Source organism: Sphaeramia orbicularis, unplaced genomic scaffold (genome assembly GCF_902148855.1).
Source record: "Sphaeramia orbicularis unplaced genomic scaffold, fSphaOr1.1, whole genome shotgun sequence".
Lineage (NCBI taxonomy): Eukaryota > Metazoa > Chordata > Actinopteri > Kurtiformes > Apogonidae > Sphaeramia > Sphaeramia orbicularis.
Window position 1 is genome coordinate 135,744 of NW_021941558.1, and position 16,615 is coordinate 152,358.

Sequence of the window (16,615 nt, forward strand, 5' to 3'; positions counted from 1 at the left end):
CAGCCCCTCTCGAGGGGTTGGGTTCCAGAGCCCAAGCTGTGTGTGGAGGTGAGCCCGACTATATCTAGACGGTATCTCTCAACCTCCTTCACAAGCTCCGGCTCCTTCCCTCCCAGCGAGGTGACATTCCATGTCCCTAGAGCTAGACTCTGTGTCCGGGGATCAGGTTGTCGGGCTCCCTGCTGTCGACTGCCACCCAATCCACAATGCACCCGGCCCCTACAATTCCCTCGGTGGGTGGTGAGTCCACCGGCGGGCGGGCCCATGTCACTCCTTCGGGCTGGGCCCGGCCGGACCCAGTGGGCATAGGCCCGACCACCAGGCCCTCGGATTTGAGCCCCAACCCCAGGCCTGGCTCCATGGTGGGGCCCTGGCTGTGCCATACCGGGCGACGTCACTTTCTTCTGATGGTTTTTCTTCATAGGGGCTTCTGAACTGCTCTTAGTCTGGCCCATCACCCAGGACCTGTTTGCCTTAGGAGACCCTACCAGGGGCATAAAGCCCCCGACAACATAGCTCCTGGGATCAGTCGGGCACTCAAACTCCCCCACCACGATAAGGTGGCAGTTCAAGGGGGAGACTTTTTTTTTTTTTTTTTTTTTTTTTTTTTTTTTACAGATAAAAATAAAATTACAAGCACAAAGCACACACAGATAAAAAATAAATAAATAAATAAAATTATGTTGACAGATATTACAGTTTCAGATCCGGCTCAAATGTTCCTATTCTGTTAGTTGTGAATAGAGTGTATAGTGTTCAGTCCCTGAATCATCCAAGATCAGAACATTATTTTAATGCAAGGAACGAACATCTGCTTCTCTCAGACAGAAAAAAAGTGCTTTTAGGATGACTGAAATAACCATTATTTAACAAAACAGTGTTATCATTTAAAAAAAAAAAACTATATGCATGACCTGCAATATCACAATACTACTTTTTTATTAGACAAACAACAGAGTAAAGTACCCATGTGAATATAGAAATAAAAGAGCAAATAAAAAATAAAAAACAAAAACATGAACCTCTGCCATATCTCCATTTAAATAAATACCTAAAAATATTGGTACAGTACTTTTTAATATCAATACAGTATTGTGAAATGAAATATCATAATATATTGCGGAAGCGATATTTTCTTACACCCCTATAGACGATGCGGTTTCTAGTTTTAGGGGCTGATCCTTTGTACATATAAGACTGTCAATCAAACCCCCAACACTCTGCACATAATTATAACATGAGCATCCCCGAAAGATGAAAGTTGTTCAAAGTTGTCAATAATAAGTGACTAGTGCCCAGCTGAAGGTGATTTAATGGTGATAAATTCTTACTTTTGAGTGCAATAAAACTGTCCAGATTCATCAGGTTAAATGATGGATAAATGTTTGAAGAATTTAGAGCTGAGTTTGGATCCGGCAGCCAAATGAAGGTTCTAGATTTATTTCTTTATTTGTTTATTTAAGGATCCCCATTAGTCTGTACCAAAGCAGAGTCTATTCTTCCTGGGGTTTGTTTCCAAAATTAAAGTACTACAATTTTTTTCATTTACAAAGCACATAGAGAGAACAAAACAAAACGTAGTTACATTAATGGAGCATTGTTTCATTATTGCTCCTTGATATCATGCTGCTAACTGGAAACACTGCTGTTTTTATCCCGTTTTAACATGCTGCTCATTTTAATCTCGCACTGCATTATTTATGCATTATTTAGTCATTATTTATCGTTAGGTTTTAATATAGGACTAATTTTATAGGAATCTTTACGCTGTACATTGCTGGTCCCGAGTACTGATTTTTGTTTCTTGTATATACATGTAATGACAATAACTTGAACCTTGAACCTTGATTGCAGATTTCTTAAGATTTGTTTTATAACAACATGATCACTTATTAACATCATTTCTGGAGGTAACATTGGGGGGGTGGGGGTTGAGGGGGAATGTGGGTGAGGATGTTGTTGGTTGCTTGGGTCCCCCAGTATCTACAGGGTGTCCCATAAGTCTCCATACATAGGAAAAATAAACGTTTCTTGACATAAACCATTTTTATTTATATAATATGCTCTATATGACTGCCATTTTGTCGGGAACACATTTTAATGCATGTCCTCCACTGCTGAAGAACTATAAAGAAGAAATATAAAGAAATACATGTTAGAACCATATATGTATGGAATGTATTATGTCTCCTATGTATGGAGACTTATGGGACACGCTGTATAAGCACTCTTGTGTCCTTGGGGTTCCCTTTCATGTACATCTGTTATAAACTGCACATGTATAATATATTTTACTTTCTCTGTGTCAAGGTCCTTAACGAAAAATAACAAAATGACCAAAGCTAGAATTGATAAAACATTTTCGTTAACTGAAATAAATCAAAAACTATAATTAAAAGAAAAAAACCATAACTAACTGAAACTGTATTGTGTGTTTACAAAACTAACTGAAACGGATAAAAATTTTGGATCAAATTCCCTTCGTTTTGGTCTTTGTCAATGTCAGATTAATGTTAAATGGATTTCTTTGTCTCTCTCAGTTTTCTGTGCTGTCTCCATACGACACTTTTTGCTCCGTCACTTGTGTTCACTTGTGGTTTCCAGTCGTCTTCTGGTCCCCACTCTACCTGGAAACATGGAGACTAAAGCAGCAGAGTCCTGTCTGGGATTGATTTGAATAGGAGCACAGAGAAGAAGAGAAAAGAGACCACTGAACTACAACTAAACTAAAACTAAACATTGAGAAAAAAATAAAAACAAATAAAAGCTATCAAACCTGCTCTAAAAATGAATTGAAGCAAACTGAATTAGAGAAAAATAGAGTCAAAACTAAATAAAACTAAACTATATGAATAAAAAAAATCTGAATCTGAGCGGGCGACTCAGTGGTGCAGTGGTTAGCACTGGTGCCTCACAGCAACAAGGTCCTGGGTTTGATTCCAACACCAGTCGACGGGGGTGTGACCTTTCTGTGTGGAGTTTGCATGTTCTCCCCGTGTCTGCATGGGTTCTCTCTGGTACTCCGGCTTCCTCCCACCATCCAAAGACATGTACTGATAGGTTAATCGGTTAATCTAAATTGCCCATAGGTGTGAATGTGACAGTGATTGTTTGTCTCTATATGTTTAGCCCTGCAATGAACTGGCGACATGTCCAGGGTGTACCCCGCCTTCGCCCCTATGTAGCTGGGATGGGCTCCAAGAGACCCTAGTGAGGATAAAGCGGGTTCAGATAATGAGTGAATGAATGAATCTGAACATATTCCAATAGTAGATGGCTCGGTATATAAACGTCTTTTTGAGTGCATTAGTTCTTGGCAAAGTAAAAGTAGCATTAGAGGCTGGTCTGGTGTTCAACCCATGTCTGTTACAGGTGAAGGTGAGCAGCAAAAGGAATGAATGTTCGTTAAGGTGTTTGTTGTTTTAATCATGCATTCAAGCTCTGATTTATTTTTATTTTTTTTCAACATTATTTCTATCTACTTTTAGTTGCAGATGCTGTTAGTTGGTCATAAACTGCAGTCAGGTTCAGGAAAAATAGCAATTTTAACATTAAGCTTAAATGAAGACCGTGTAATTCTCAGGTGCAGTGTGTCGAATCAGTGTTATTAGATAGAGTAACAACTTCCACATTATCCTGATGTAACCTTTTGGTTGAGTGGAAGCTTGTCAACAACACCCTGAAGCAAGTTTCACAAGAAGGCAGGGGTTTATAGAGGAGGATATGAAGGCAAATGAGCTGCTTCCAGTTTGAATCATGTGCCTTGTAGGAAAAGAAGTTGTTTGCTACATGTTTAAACAGGATCGGCAGCAAGACGCACACGTTTCTGTGTCACTGAGGTTAACAGTTAACATGTATGTGGTGGAAGAGGAGTGGTGCATGTTGTGAGGTCGGCCTTGGACATGAAGGGCAGTTATATGACTCCAGCCTGTGTGGTGGTCTGAGGATATGGGAGCTGCATTCTCCCAGCAGGAGCTGAAATAATGGGCTGTCATCCAGGAATATTCCCCCCAGCATGTGAACACAACAACTCAAATACAACCTAACATGTCTGCTCAGACGTGTGCCAACTACCAGCTGTAAGAATACTGATGGATTAGATTTAAATAGGGCTTTTCAAGGCGCCCAAAGCACTTTACATCATTGATCCATTATTCATTCACTCTCACATTCTCATTCTGGTGGTGATAAACTGTATGTATATCCACAGCTGTTCTGGGGCAGGCTGACGGAAGCACACCAAACAACCCCTCTGACCACCACTGAACATTCATATGCATTCATACACCAGTGTGAGTGACACTGGAGTAGAGCTGCACAATATACGGCTAAAATTTCCTCAGGGGGTCAAATGAGTGTCCATTTGTGTCCAAAAAAACAGTTGTCCTAAAGTCACAGAAGTGTGTGTAAATAATGCTAATCCATTTGTGCACAGACTACTGATATTCTTTGACAGTGGAAGCTCTATTTTCATAAATATTGGATTTGGAATAGCACGTGTATGTGAAAACTTTTGCTGGTGGACGGACGTGACAGTGGATGGACGTGACATTACCCATGATGCTCTGGTCAGTCCCAGTACTTTATTAGGAATAAACTTCTAGACTTCCTATTGCTAATTGTGCTCTTCTTCATAAATGTTGGTATTGTGGATCTAAAACAATCCCAGCTGACACAAAAACACTAAATGTGTCAGTGGACGGATGTGACATGGTTGTTGTGGATCCCATCATACTGATGCTCTGCAGCCATGTCAGCGTTTACACTAATGATCCCTGTGCAAAAACTAGGAGCACTATTATTTATTGGATAGTTTAGCATCAGACTAAAGAGGAAAGAACAATATAGAATTGTTCTTTCTGTATAAAAATGCTTCTTATTGTAAAAGTGTTGATGTAAACAGTGCTGTGTGCCATTCTTCATGTATGTGTTGGTGGAACAGAAGCAGGATGGATCAGCACCATACTCCAGATTGAACCTGTACAAATAAAACATGTGATATGGAGGAGAGAATCTGGGAAGAAAAACTGGGGAATCCAAAAGAAGAGAAGATTTGTTTTTCAGCTCAGTTCAGTTCAAATAGAACTTGTCCATTTGTGACATGAAAATATAGCATTAATTGTGCTGAAATTGGACATTTTGGAGCTGAAAACATAGTTCATATGAGCATCAACATGTTGAACAGAACTGAAATCCTGTCCATTTGAACAACTGTCATTTACCAACACAAAGTTCCTTTGGATTCACTGAGACTGATTTAATATGAACACAGACACACAGAAGAGCTCTGAGCACATTTTAGCCGTATACCATTTGAGCGTCGTCATCACAATGTACATGTGTGCAATAATAATAGTAATGGATTAGATTTATATAGCGCTTTTCTGTGAACGCATACTCAAAGCACGTACAGCGGATCCATTATTCATTCACTCACACATTTTCACTCTGGTGGAGTTAAACTACAACTGTAGATGAGGGTTAGGGTTATCATCTACTGAGATACTGAAGCACTGACCTCATTCCCGACAGCAGCAACTGACAGGATGTGAAAAGATATAGAAAAAGGCCGGTGTCATATGATGTGAATCAGTCTGTGTAACAAGGACGGAAAATGATTGTATCAGTTCATGTGAATTCCATGTTTACAGAATGTGACACCAGAGTCACAGCCAAAACGTATGCAGCTGTGAAGTACTGAGTAGATGTCTGCAATTAGTTTAAAGCTGTGTGCTCAGCCGCAGGTTGTTTTTCTCTCTGTTCTATGGAGCAGTCTGTACTCCTGTTGTTTAGAAAGAAGCTGTTGTCTCCCAAGTGTGTGTCACGTGTTTGTGTACATAAAGCTGAGTTCACACATAAAGATAATCAGCCTGTTTTTATCCTGATTTTCCCCCTTCTGGACCAAGAACGGCAAACACCAGATTTTTTTTATGTTTTATCAGATTATCCTATAGTTTATCCTGTGGTCTGAGGTGTGTTAAGACTGAATTTGTTCTGATAATCGACGGTTGTAAATTTTAAACTTTCTTTTTTTCTTTGTGTGTGCGGGGAAAGACGATGACTCCTGAGTCATGACTCGGTGAATTGTGACGTGGAACAGAATGTAGCCAATCAAGAGGTGAGCTGACTGAGGAACAAGGAAGAAGGTGGGAATTAAAAACAAACTTGGCCGACCTGAAACAGATAGTTCGGTGGAAATTCAGGATTTTTCCGTCAAAAATAGTCCCAAGAACACCATCCTTCCCTCCTCTCATATGTCCTCTTTCGTGTTGTGTTGTCCGGTCGTTTCTATGTTTCTTCTTCATTTTTTTTGTTATATCACATTTGATCACGCGAGATTTCTGTCTTGGACTAGATTCTAGATCGGTGGTGAGATTGAATTGTTATGTGTTTAGATGATTGGACCACACCACACACAGTACCATCAGAACTGTTCAATGTCTGGTGTTTTATCTTCACGTGTGGGGTCTGGGACAGATAAAACATCTCTTCAGATTTAGAAAATCCTTATGTGTATACCCCGTTTAAGTGTGAAGTGTCAGTATATGAGTGTATAAATGTGTTATTGAGGTTCAAGTAAACACTGGTAACATGTTTTCTTTTATTCATTGTTGGTTAAATGGTCAGAACCAAGGTTATTATCGTTAACAAAAACTAACAAAATGACGAAAACTAGAATTGTAAAAACATTTTTGTTAACTGAAATAAATAAAAACTATAATTAAAAGAAAACAAACATAACTAACTGAAACTGTATTGTGTGTTTACAAAACTAACTAAAACGGATAAAAATTATGGATAAAATTTGTTTTCGTCTTTGTCAGTGTCGGATTGATGGTTTTCCCCTGTAAGTCGCTTTGGAAAAAAGCGTCTGCCAAATGCGTAAACATAAACATAAACATAAAATCGATTTATTTCACTCGAGTAATTTTCTGTGCTGTCTCCATACGACACTTTTTGGTCCGTCGCTTGTGTTCACTTGTGGTTTCCAGTCGTCTTCTGGTCCCCACTCTACCTGGAAACATGGAGACTAAAGTTGGGAGAAAGCAGCAGAGTCCTGTCTGGGATTTATTTGAATACGACCACAGAGAAGAAGAGAAAAGAGACCACTGAACTACAACTAAACTAAGCATTTAGAAAAAAAACGAAAACTAACTGAATTGGAGAAAAAAAGTCCAAACTAACTAAATAAAACTAAACTAGAATGAAAAATCTAAAACTACTAGAAACTTGGTCAGAATCAGAATCTTCACCATCAGTTTGTCCAAATCTTACATTAGTAAGATCTCAACAGTGTAGGTATCAGTCAGATTCCTCTGGACCAGAAGTGCCTACAAAAAGCCGTTCATGTCTGTGTGTTTTGGTTATGTCCATTGCATCACACGCTTGTTTTCCAAGAATGCACACGTCATTAAAGCATAAACATTTACAGCCATGGTGAGGTTTGGTTATGTGGGAGGTTTGGGCCAAACAGTGAGCGGGCCTTTGCGTATGTGCAGAGGAATGAAGGTGGTTGTGTCATCTAAGTGTTGAGCTACAGGCCGGCCTGGCAGGCCTTGGCACCCGCTCCTACACATCTGTGACCTCATGTCCTGTTTCTGCGCACACGCTCACAGCTTCAGGTTGTCCTCCTCATTCTTGTTTTTGAGTGTGTGTGTGTGTGTGTGCGCGCTGTAGTTGTGGTGGTCTTTAAGATAGTAGAGGGAGCTATTATCTTTAGTCATCCTGACTAAACCCCTATCGTCATGGATGTAATCAAAGAAAAAAAAAGAGAAATCCTAACGTTCTGGAAGAGAATCAACATAAAATACACGGATTGGTTTGAATCCTGTAACAGAGAAAGGTTCAGTTTCTAAGTATTTATTAAAGCTAACTAGTGAAAACCATCAATAGTCAAATATAACTCGCGCATAAAAATTGGCCTAATGGAAAAATGACAATTTCACCAGAAGTCACATTTTTCGATTAAAAGTTTTTGTGCTGGTAAGAGGTGGTTTTTCGGGCATAGTGCAAATGGTATATCAGACAAAACTGCAATGGAAAGACCTCTTTTTGCAACGAGAGTCATGTGAATAAAAAAAAAACAAAAAAAAAAACAGATGATGAGATACATTACAACAAGAGAAGAAGAAGAAGAAACGTATGTGTATGTGTGGACACAGCAGGAAAAGACATTATTTAATTTAGTAGGAGATAGAGGGGGAATATATAATAATAATGAATATATCTGTAAATAAACACCATATTTATGTTCATGTTTGTGGAATGACTTCTCGTGTCATCTCACGATAATAAATAAACTAATCATCGCATTTGTGATTTAATGGAAAAACCGACATTACGCACGTCTGTTTTTTCGACATTTAGTAAATGTGGGTAAAGTTTTGCGCAGATGTCTAATGAAAAAGTGACTAATGTAAGTGTTTTCTATTCTCCTTTGTCTTCTCAGAAAATCAAGCTTGCTGCCCTGCGGATGTACACATGCTGTGTAGAGAGAATCAACTATGACGAGTTCTTCGAAAGTAAGTTAACAGCGTGTCCGTGTCTGCAACACAAAACAGTTTAATTCAGTTCCATATTTAAATGCTTCTGCTCTGACTTAACAGTTTGTAAAAATGTACCACATGGAAACAGCAGACTTTCACTTCATTTATGATCCTAAACTGTTCCTGCAGATCTGTGGCTTTGGTCATACAGCTCAGATAGTGCTGTTTATAATTAGACGTGGAGGACAGTATGTATATATTAGAGACTTTACATTTCTAATGCAGCGTTTTCACTACATGGAACCGGCACGACTCGACTCGGGTACCAGGCAGAGGCTGCGCTAGACATTTTTATTGTCTGTCATTTTGTTAGAGTTGTAAAAGTTCTGTCATAACATTATTATGCGTCATTTCAAATGTAATTTTTAATGATAATGAGATTTATTTAGTAGTATTTAATGCTCAAAAACATATCAATAATACAGTGACTGTAGTTACTGCTGGCAAGGGACGTAATGATTACCGGTATAACGATAAACAGCGGTAAAATTGCAGATGGTTAGTATTAGCGTTTAAATTCTAATTCTCATGATAACCGTGTTTGATTACCGCACTTTTCAGGAGAAAACGCCGATGTAAAGATCTGCTTTAATGTCAAATATCAGAGTATAGTTTGAATTTATTACAATTTTAATTTTATATACCTAATATTTGGAACCAATATTCACTTTTTAAGTCTTTGAAAAGGTTCGTTAAACATCTGTCTGTTATTTATGCAATAAATTATATACATTTTTCAAATCGGATTTTATATATTTTTGTGTTTTATGTCCTTTTTGTGTTTTTATGGTAGGTTAAAGTGAAAAAATAATAGACAGATGATATAGATGAAGTTGTGCTGAAAAAACGGATCCCAAACATGGGTATAGTAAACATTTGTTTATACAGGGTGGGGAAGCAAAATGTACACTGAACATTTAGTTGTTTTTTCTCAGCAGACACTACGTCAGTTGTTTTGAACCCAAACATATACTGATGTCATAATCATACCTAACACTATTATCCATACCTTTTCACAAACTTTTGCCCATATGAGTAATCAGGAAAGCAAACGTCAAAGAGTGTGTGATTTGCTGAATGCACTCGTCACACCAAAGGAGATTTCAAAAATAGTTGGAGTGTCCATAAAGACTGTTTATAATGGAAAGAAGAGAATGACTATGAGCAAAACTATTACCAGGAAGTCTGGAAGATACTATTAAAGAAGAATGGGAGAAGTTGTCACCCTAATATTTGAGGAACACTTGCACAAGTTTCAGGAAGCGTGTGAAGGCAGTTATTGAGAAAGAAGGAGGACACAGAATAAAAACATTTTCTATTATGGACATTTTCTTGTGGCAAATAAATTCTCATGACTTTCAATAAACTAATTGGTCATACACTGTCTTTCAATCCCTGCCTCAAAATATTGTACATTTTGCTTCCCCACCCTGTATAGTATATAAAGGCCAAATCAAAAGGACTGAAAAACAGACAAAATAGACTCAGACCACTAAGGGTTAATATTTGAATGTTTCTGGCACAGAAGGGACATTGGGACTATGATTGTATTTGTTTTGTTGTTGTTGTTGTTGTTGTTGTTGTTTTCCAAAATACAATTTGATTAAATTATTTCAGTGTGTGTATCAGTACTTTTTGAACATTTTGAGCACAGTTTCAACAATACTGCGATAATAATGATAACTGTGATAATTTTGGTCACAATAACTGTGAAATGAAATTTTCATATGGTTACATCCCTACTGCTGGCTAATAAACATTATCAGTATTACTTACTTGCCCTTCATCCTCCGCCGCATCAGTCCATCTTTTTTCACTGTGTTTATCAGTGCCATCACATTTACTGGGCTTTTGAAAATAACTAAGGAGACTGTCTTGATAATTTGTGCGTGCAAAGTAGCATCTAATTTTGGCTAAAGTCAGCTAAACAACGAGACAAGACTGGACAATGAGTGATTAATATGCACACTGACACCCACTGGACGGGGGGGTACTACAGGTGGACTAACGGGGAGTCATTTGAAAGAAGTACCGCTGTTGGAGTCCTGCACAGGTCCACTTTATAAAAACCCGCTCGTACCTGTGTTCATTAGACCCACAACCCGACCCGTGATTAAACACATTGTCTACACAGTAACTGACTTTTAAAGGCTTTATTTTTGGCCAAAATACACACCATCAATAAATCTCTAATATGTGCTGCTCAATGACATCTTTGGCCGGATATAAACAGAGGTGACGCTCACTTCAAAATAAAACAAACCGGCTGTGGATCAACCACCCATCTGGTACCTGACCCAGTGCAGGACTCTGTGGTGTTGTGTTCAGCGTAGTTGTGGACGGTGGCGCTGTAGGGTTCTATACAGGTAGGATGCTGTTATGGACTGTTTGATGCTTTGTTAACAGACAGACAGACCAGCGATCCTATGAGCAGGTTCTGTTCAGTGTTGTGTGAAAACTTTCTTTGGTAGATTGTATTTTAATCTGTCAATATGACAGGTGGCCTTCAGAATTTTCCGTCTTCTTTAAAAAAAAAAATCTGTCAATGGTGCAGTATTTTTGGTTAACGCGAACTCTGGTACCAGGTCCTATTCCTGGAGACCATTTCCTTGACAGGATACTACCGACTTTACGGCACCTGGTCGTCATAGCGATGCTGCATGTAACTTGCATGAACTCTGCTCAGAGTTGCTGATAAACTTGTTCGTTGCGTGTTGTCCTGTCAACTTCACGCTAAATCTTTTCATCGTCCACCAAAGACAGAAATGTCCAAACCTCCTGGACTGACCACTCTGTCGTTCTGTGGGCGTTCATCATGGATTCACCCACTGATAGATTTACTGTCCACTTCAGAATCTGTTTCTTTTAAAAAGGACATGTCACATATTGATGATGCAGTGCCGCAGAGACTCTGACCAATCAGTGGTCTACAGTGTTTACACATCATATTTTAGGATCTCTTCACCTGTTTTGGAACCTTGGCTGAGCAAGTACTAAAAAACTAGTACCAGGTACCAGATTCCAGGTTCTTTTACGTAATGGAAACACACAAAGGTCAAGTGGAGTCAGTACCACATAATGGAAACACAACGTAAGTGATTAGACCAGATTTGTGTGTCCAGACGTTAAAACTACTGGAACCGTAGCCTTTTGGGAGGAGCCACAGTTTAGAAGGCTGGAGAATTGGCTTATGGCTGAAGGGTTTCCGGTTCTATTCCACGGACAAGCAGATAAATTATTGGCTGATGTGCCTGTGAGCAAAACACTTCACCTCCCATTTGCTCCCTGAACTCCTGACTAGGGCTGTGTATTGGCAAAAATCTGGTGATAGAATACAAATCACAACACTAGGATCATGATACTGTTAAAATGGCAATTTTTTGTTTCTTTTTTTAAATGATTATTTCCTTGAAGAAAATCACCAGAAATCTGCACAAATACTAAACACATTTCTATTTGATCCCAACAGGATCTAATGTTATATCACAAAATGTTCCTGTGTTCAAACTGAAATTCTGTTTTACAGACATTTCAGTTTCAGATCCTGTTCAAATGTTCAGATAAAGAGAGGAAGAGGGGCATATATACTATTAATAATATTTTAGGGAGAGGGGGTGGGATTAAATAAATTGCACTTCTTCCCACCCCTTTTCAGGCATGTAAATGGAACTATTGTGCTGTTCTGTCTAAGATTGTTATGATTCTTGATATTTGTATTATTATGTATGTTTTGCTAGTTTGCATATATGTAAAATTTCATTGCATGTTTGGAATAAAATACTAAATCACAGTAAATCACATATTCTATTAGTTCATAACTAACATCATAACATTATTTTTGTGCAATCACAACAAAGAAACTAGCATTATTTAATAAGAGTGTTAAATAAAAATAAATAAAATATAAACAGAAAAGACAAACAAAAAACAAAAATGAACCTCCACAATATCTGCATTTGAATAAATACCTAAAAATATTGATGCAGTACTTTTTAGTATCGATACAGTATTGTGAAATGAAATATCTCGCTATATTGCAGAACTGGTATTTTCTTACAGCCCTAGTCCTGACGTGGCAGCTCACTGCTCCTAGTCTGCAGTGTGTGGTGTGTTCCTGCAGGTTTGAACCATCCATCCATTATCCACCGCTTATCCGGGGCCGGGTCGCGGGGGTAACAGTCTAAGCAGGGATGTCCAGACTTGCCTCTCCCCAGACTCCTCCTCCAGCTCTTCCGGGGGGACACCGAGGCGTTCCCAGGCCAGCCCAGAGACATAGTCTCTCCGGCGTGTCCTGGGTCTTCCCTGAGGTCTCCTCCCGGTAGGACATGCCCAGAACACTTCCCCAGGGAGGCGTCCAGGAGGCATCCGAAACAGTTGAAGGTTTGAACCAGTGACAGGATAAAAACAGAGGGTGAAAGTAAAATATATTGACAAACAAAGGCTCTGCATTCAAGAATTCTGTCATTGTAATTCAACACTGATGATGTAGCTTTCCAACACCGAAGCATCAGGAACGGATAACCAGGTTAAAGTCCTGGTGCAGAAATCCTCATTCCCATCCTGCTGTAGTCCATAGTGTTGTTTAGGAGCAGATGGGCTTCTGCTCTGTAGTTCCATCAGTCAGGGTGTGTTGTTGTGTGTTCCATATACACAGAAACTCCAAAGGCACTGGGAAATCAGATTTGAGTGTCCGGAACATCCAGAAATCTGATTGAGGTGGTTTGAGGAGATTTTAAAGTGTGGTTGAATCCAGTTGGCAGAACCTGATGTGTGTGGCATCATAGAACATAACAGGGTGAAATGTCAACAGTGTGACCACCCACCAGGGCCCAAAGGCATCAGGCACAGACGTTTATGGGAGTCATGTGGGAGGACTCCTACCCTGGGATGGCCGTGGCTTCTCCTCCTACCTCTAAGATCTAGTGACGACTGCTGAGAAGCACTGGCTGTTCTACCGAAGAATACTTTCTGAAATATGAATAACTTTTTAAAGATATTTGGTTAATTTTAGTAGTGAAATTACAGACAATAACTGGCAGAAAATACCAAAGTTCCTCATTAGTGTCAGTGTTTTACACTGTCTCATATTTGTACATGAATAATGAAATAATAATGAGCCATTTTTTTCATTTTCCGATTGTGGATTCTCAATTGAACATGAAAAGAATGAATGATACATGGATTATTGGGGTGTGCCAAAAAATCAATTAATATAAAAATTGCGATTCTCATTTACTACGATTCAGAATTGATTTAAAATGTCCCAAAATCGATTTTAAAAAAACAAATGAATCTGCCGGCAGTCTGCCTCTGTTTTGTATGCATGACGTCCTGATGTTGGCACGCGCCGGTTCTGGAACATACACATGTGTGGTAAACACTAAAACAGAGAGGAAACTAATGGAGGAGGTAGGGTTAGCGGTTAGAGTTAGCGATTGGTGGGATTAGCTATAGTACTGTCTATAGATGGAATTAATATTGAAAGGGTGTCTGAACTTGGCTTTTTGGGAGTAATCCTGGATGAAGGTCTGACATGGAAATCCCATATTGCACATGTGAGGAAAAATATGTCTAAGAGTATTTTCATTCTAAATAAGGTAAAGTATTTGTTAGATTACAGGGCAATGCCAACACTGTATTGTGCATTTATTTTGCCATATATCAGCTACTGTGTGGAAGTCTGGGGTAATACATATAAGAGCAACACAAAGCTATTGTATCTCCTACAGAAGAGAACCAACAGGATTATCCATAAAACAGATCAGGAACACACTAATACATTACTGATTGATTCTGGATTATTGAAATGGCAGGAGCTAGTTCAGCTACAGACATTACTTATGTTCAAGGCCAAAAGTAAAGCAGTACCAGCTAAATTACAAGAACTGTTTGTCTTCACTTCAGAGAATGAAGAGCATAGAAGGAAAGGTTGTTTCAAACACCAGTGTGCACGAATGACTGTGAAGCACATGTGTATTTATCAGTGGTGGGTGTGAAACTGTGGAATTCTCTTTATAATAAGCTGAAGGACTGTAAAAACAGATTCCAACTGAAAAAAGTGTATAAAGAAAGAATAATGAGATTCTATGAACAGGTATAAGTTTTACATTTTGCTTTGTATTTGTTTTGCATCTTGTGACATATTTATTTCCTTATTTTGGTCTGGTGTAATGTTTTTGCATCATTTCGCTAGGTACATATTTACTGATGTTTTGTACTTTCTGGACATATAGTTTTGCACTTGGTTTTGTATTCATTTTTTTATTTTCTTTGGATGTATTTAGTTTGGTTTGTCTGACTTTATACAGTATGATTTTGTAGCTAGTTGTGTTTGGCTAACCATTAAGGCTGTTATTATTTAGAGGGGGGCAGGAAATATCAGATTTTCTTCATCCTGCTCCTTTTCGAGCATGGGTGTGTACATGTTTGTTTACTGGATGATTATTGAATGTTTACTGATGAAATGCACAACCATGAACGAAATAAATGAAATGAAATGAAATGAAAATGAAATGAGCTCAGTCTGTCAGCTGCATCAGCCAGAGCTGAAGGACACGGTGCAGAGTCAGACACCAGAAAAAAAACCAAAACACACTGCTGTGCCTCACCAAACTCCTGCCAAGCATGGATAAATGTTTAAAACTGAATAAATGTGAAACAGACATTTGAATGTGTGCATTTGTCATTCTGTCTTTAAAGCAGACTGGAGTAGATCATGAGGATCCTTTGTACACCTACAGATATCAAATCATTATGAATCAAATTGTTTTGAATTTATAATCACTTTTGAATCGAATTGTAGCCCCAAAAATCAGAATCGTATCGAATCGTGAGACAGTAAAAGATTCCCACTCCTAATGGGTTTTATTAAATACCTGCCTCCTCTGTAGAACCAGCTCGTTTGTGCAGGTAGATCTTACACACTTGTCATTTAAATGGTTCATCTGAGCTGAAACACTTATGGTTCTATCATCACTGCTTTTATAGACGGACCAGAGTATAATACATGTGTTAATGTTGTGTGTGTGTGTGTGTGTTTCAGAATGCTCCCTCCCTGACACACTTAACTCCTGGTTCCTGGTCGCCCAGCTGCATGTATGGTAAGTTACACGCGAACACCACATCTTCTGATCCTCTGCTTTATTTAAATGTGCACTTGTTTATTTTTCCTCTTTCATCCTCGGTCTGTTTTCCACTGTCCTCTTATCCGTCGTTTCGTTCAAATGTTGTGCGTGTTAGGATGTGTTTGGTGCGGATGCGTCAAGAGGGCAGAGAAGGAAAGTACATGTGCCGTTACGTTGTTCACTCCATGTGGGAGGATGTGGACCAGAGGAGCAAAATCATGGGGGTAAGTTTGGTTTGTGTTTAAACCCTTAGTGGTCTGAGCCTGTTGTGGCTGTTTTTCAGTACTTCTGATTTTGCCTTTATATACTATACACTAGGGCATTAGTGACTTCAGATTTTTTCAGATTGACTTATTTGTCAATAAAGTTGAAGTGGAGTCGACTTGTCGTATGATGACGTCATCACACTGACAGCGGAGGAACAACACAGACACAGAAGTTCAACAATGAACAACTGGTACTGACGTTCACTGGAACATGAACAATGTACAGGAAAGAGCAGAAGAAAAAACTAAGACACAAGCATCGACAGTTCTTCACAGACATTGAACCAAAACTAAACACAGACTAACACCTGGAATTATCTGTTAAATTTAACTGAACAACATAAAGTGGGAAAAAGTTAAGACAGCGGCAGAAAAGACACACAGCATGTTAAAGAAAAGAGTGCACTGTCTGAATGAACTAAATGAACAGAATCGTCCAAACCCACTGTGTCCACAGTGTTCTTCAGTCTTGGTGGTGCTTCCATGGTTCAGAACATTAGACCGCACTTTAAATAGATCACAGTCACTTTAGTTCCTACTCTGAGTCGTCTTCTTCCTTCAGTCTTGGCCTTGCGCTAGTGATGCACAGGTGTTTTTTTTTTTTTTTAAACCCGCTTTGTGGAATTCTTTAACCCGCCCCAGAAATAAAGTGACATTTTTTGGACCCGCACCAACCTGA

General features: G+C 38.9%; 1 protein-coding gene across 1 annotated transcript in view; it reads left to right on the forward strand.

Annotated features, from left to right (window-relative positions):
* LOC115416093 (ubiquinol-cytochrome-c reductase complex assembly factor 1-like) overlaps window positions 1-16,615 on the forward strand; it is a 53,023-nt gene that overhangs the window by 15,540 nt on the left and 20,868 nt on the right. Inside the window, exons 4-6 of the mRNA XM_030129800.1 lie at window positions 8,450-8,522; window positions 15,589-15,646; window positions 15,786-15,894. Of these exons, the coding sequence (XP_029985660.1) occupies window positions 8,450-8,522; window positions 15,589-15,646; window positions 15,786-15,894 (240 nt within the window). The remainder of the gene's footprint in view (window positions 1-8,449; window positions 8,523-15,588; window positions 15,647-15,785; window positions 15,895-16,615) is intronic.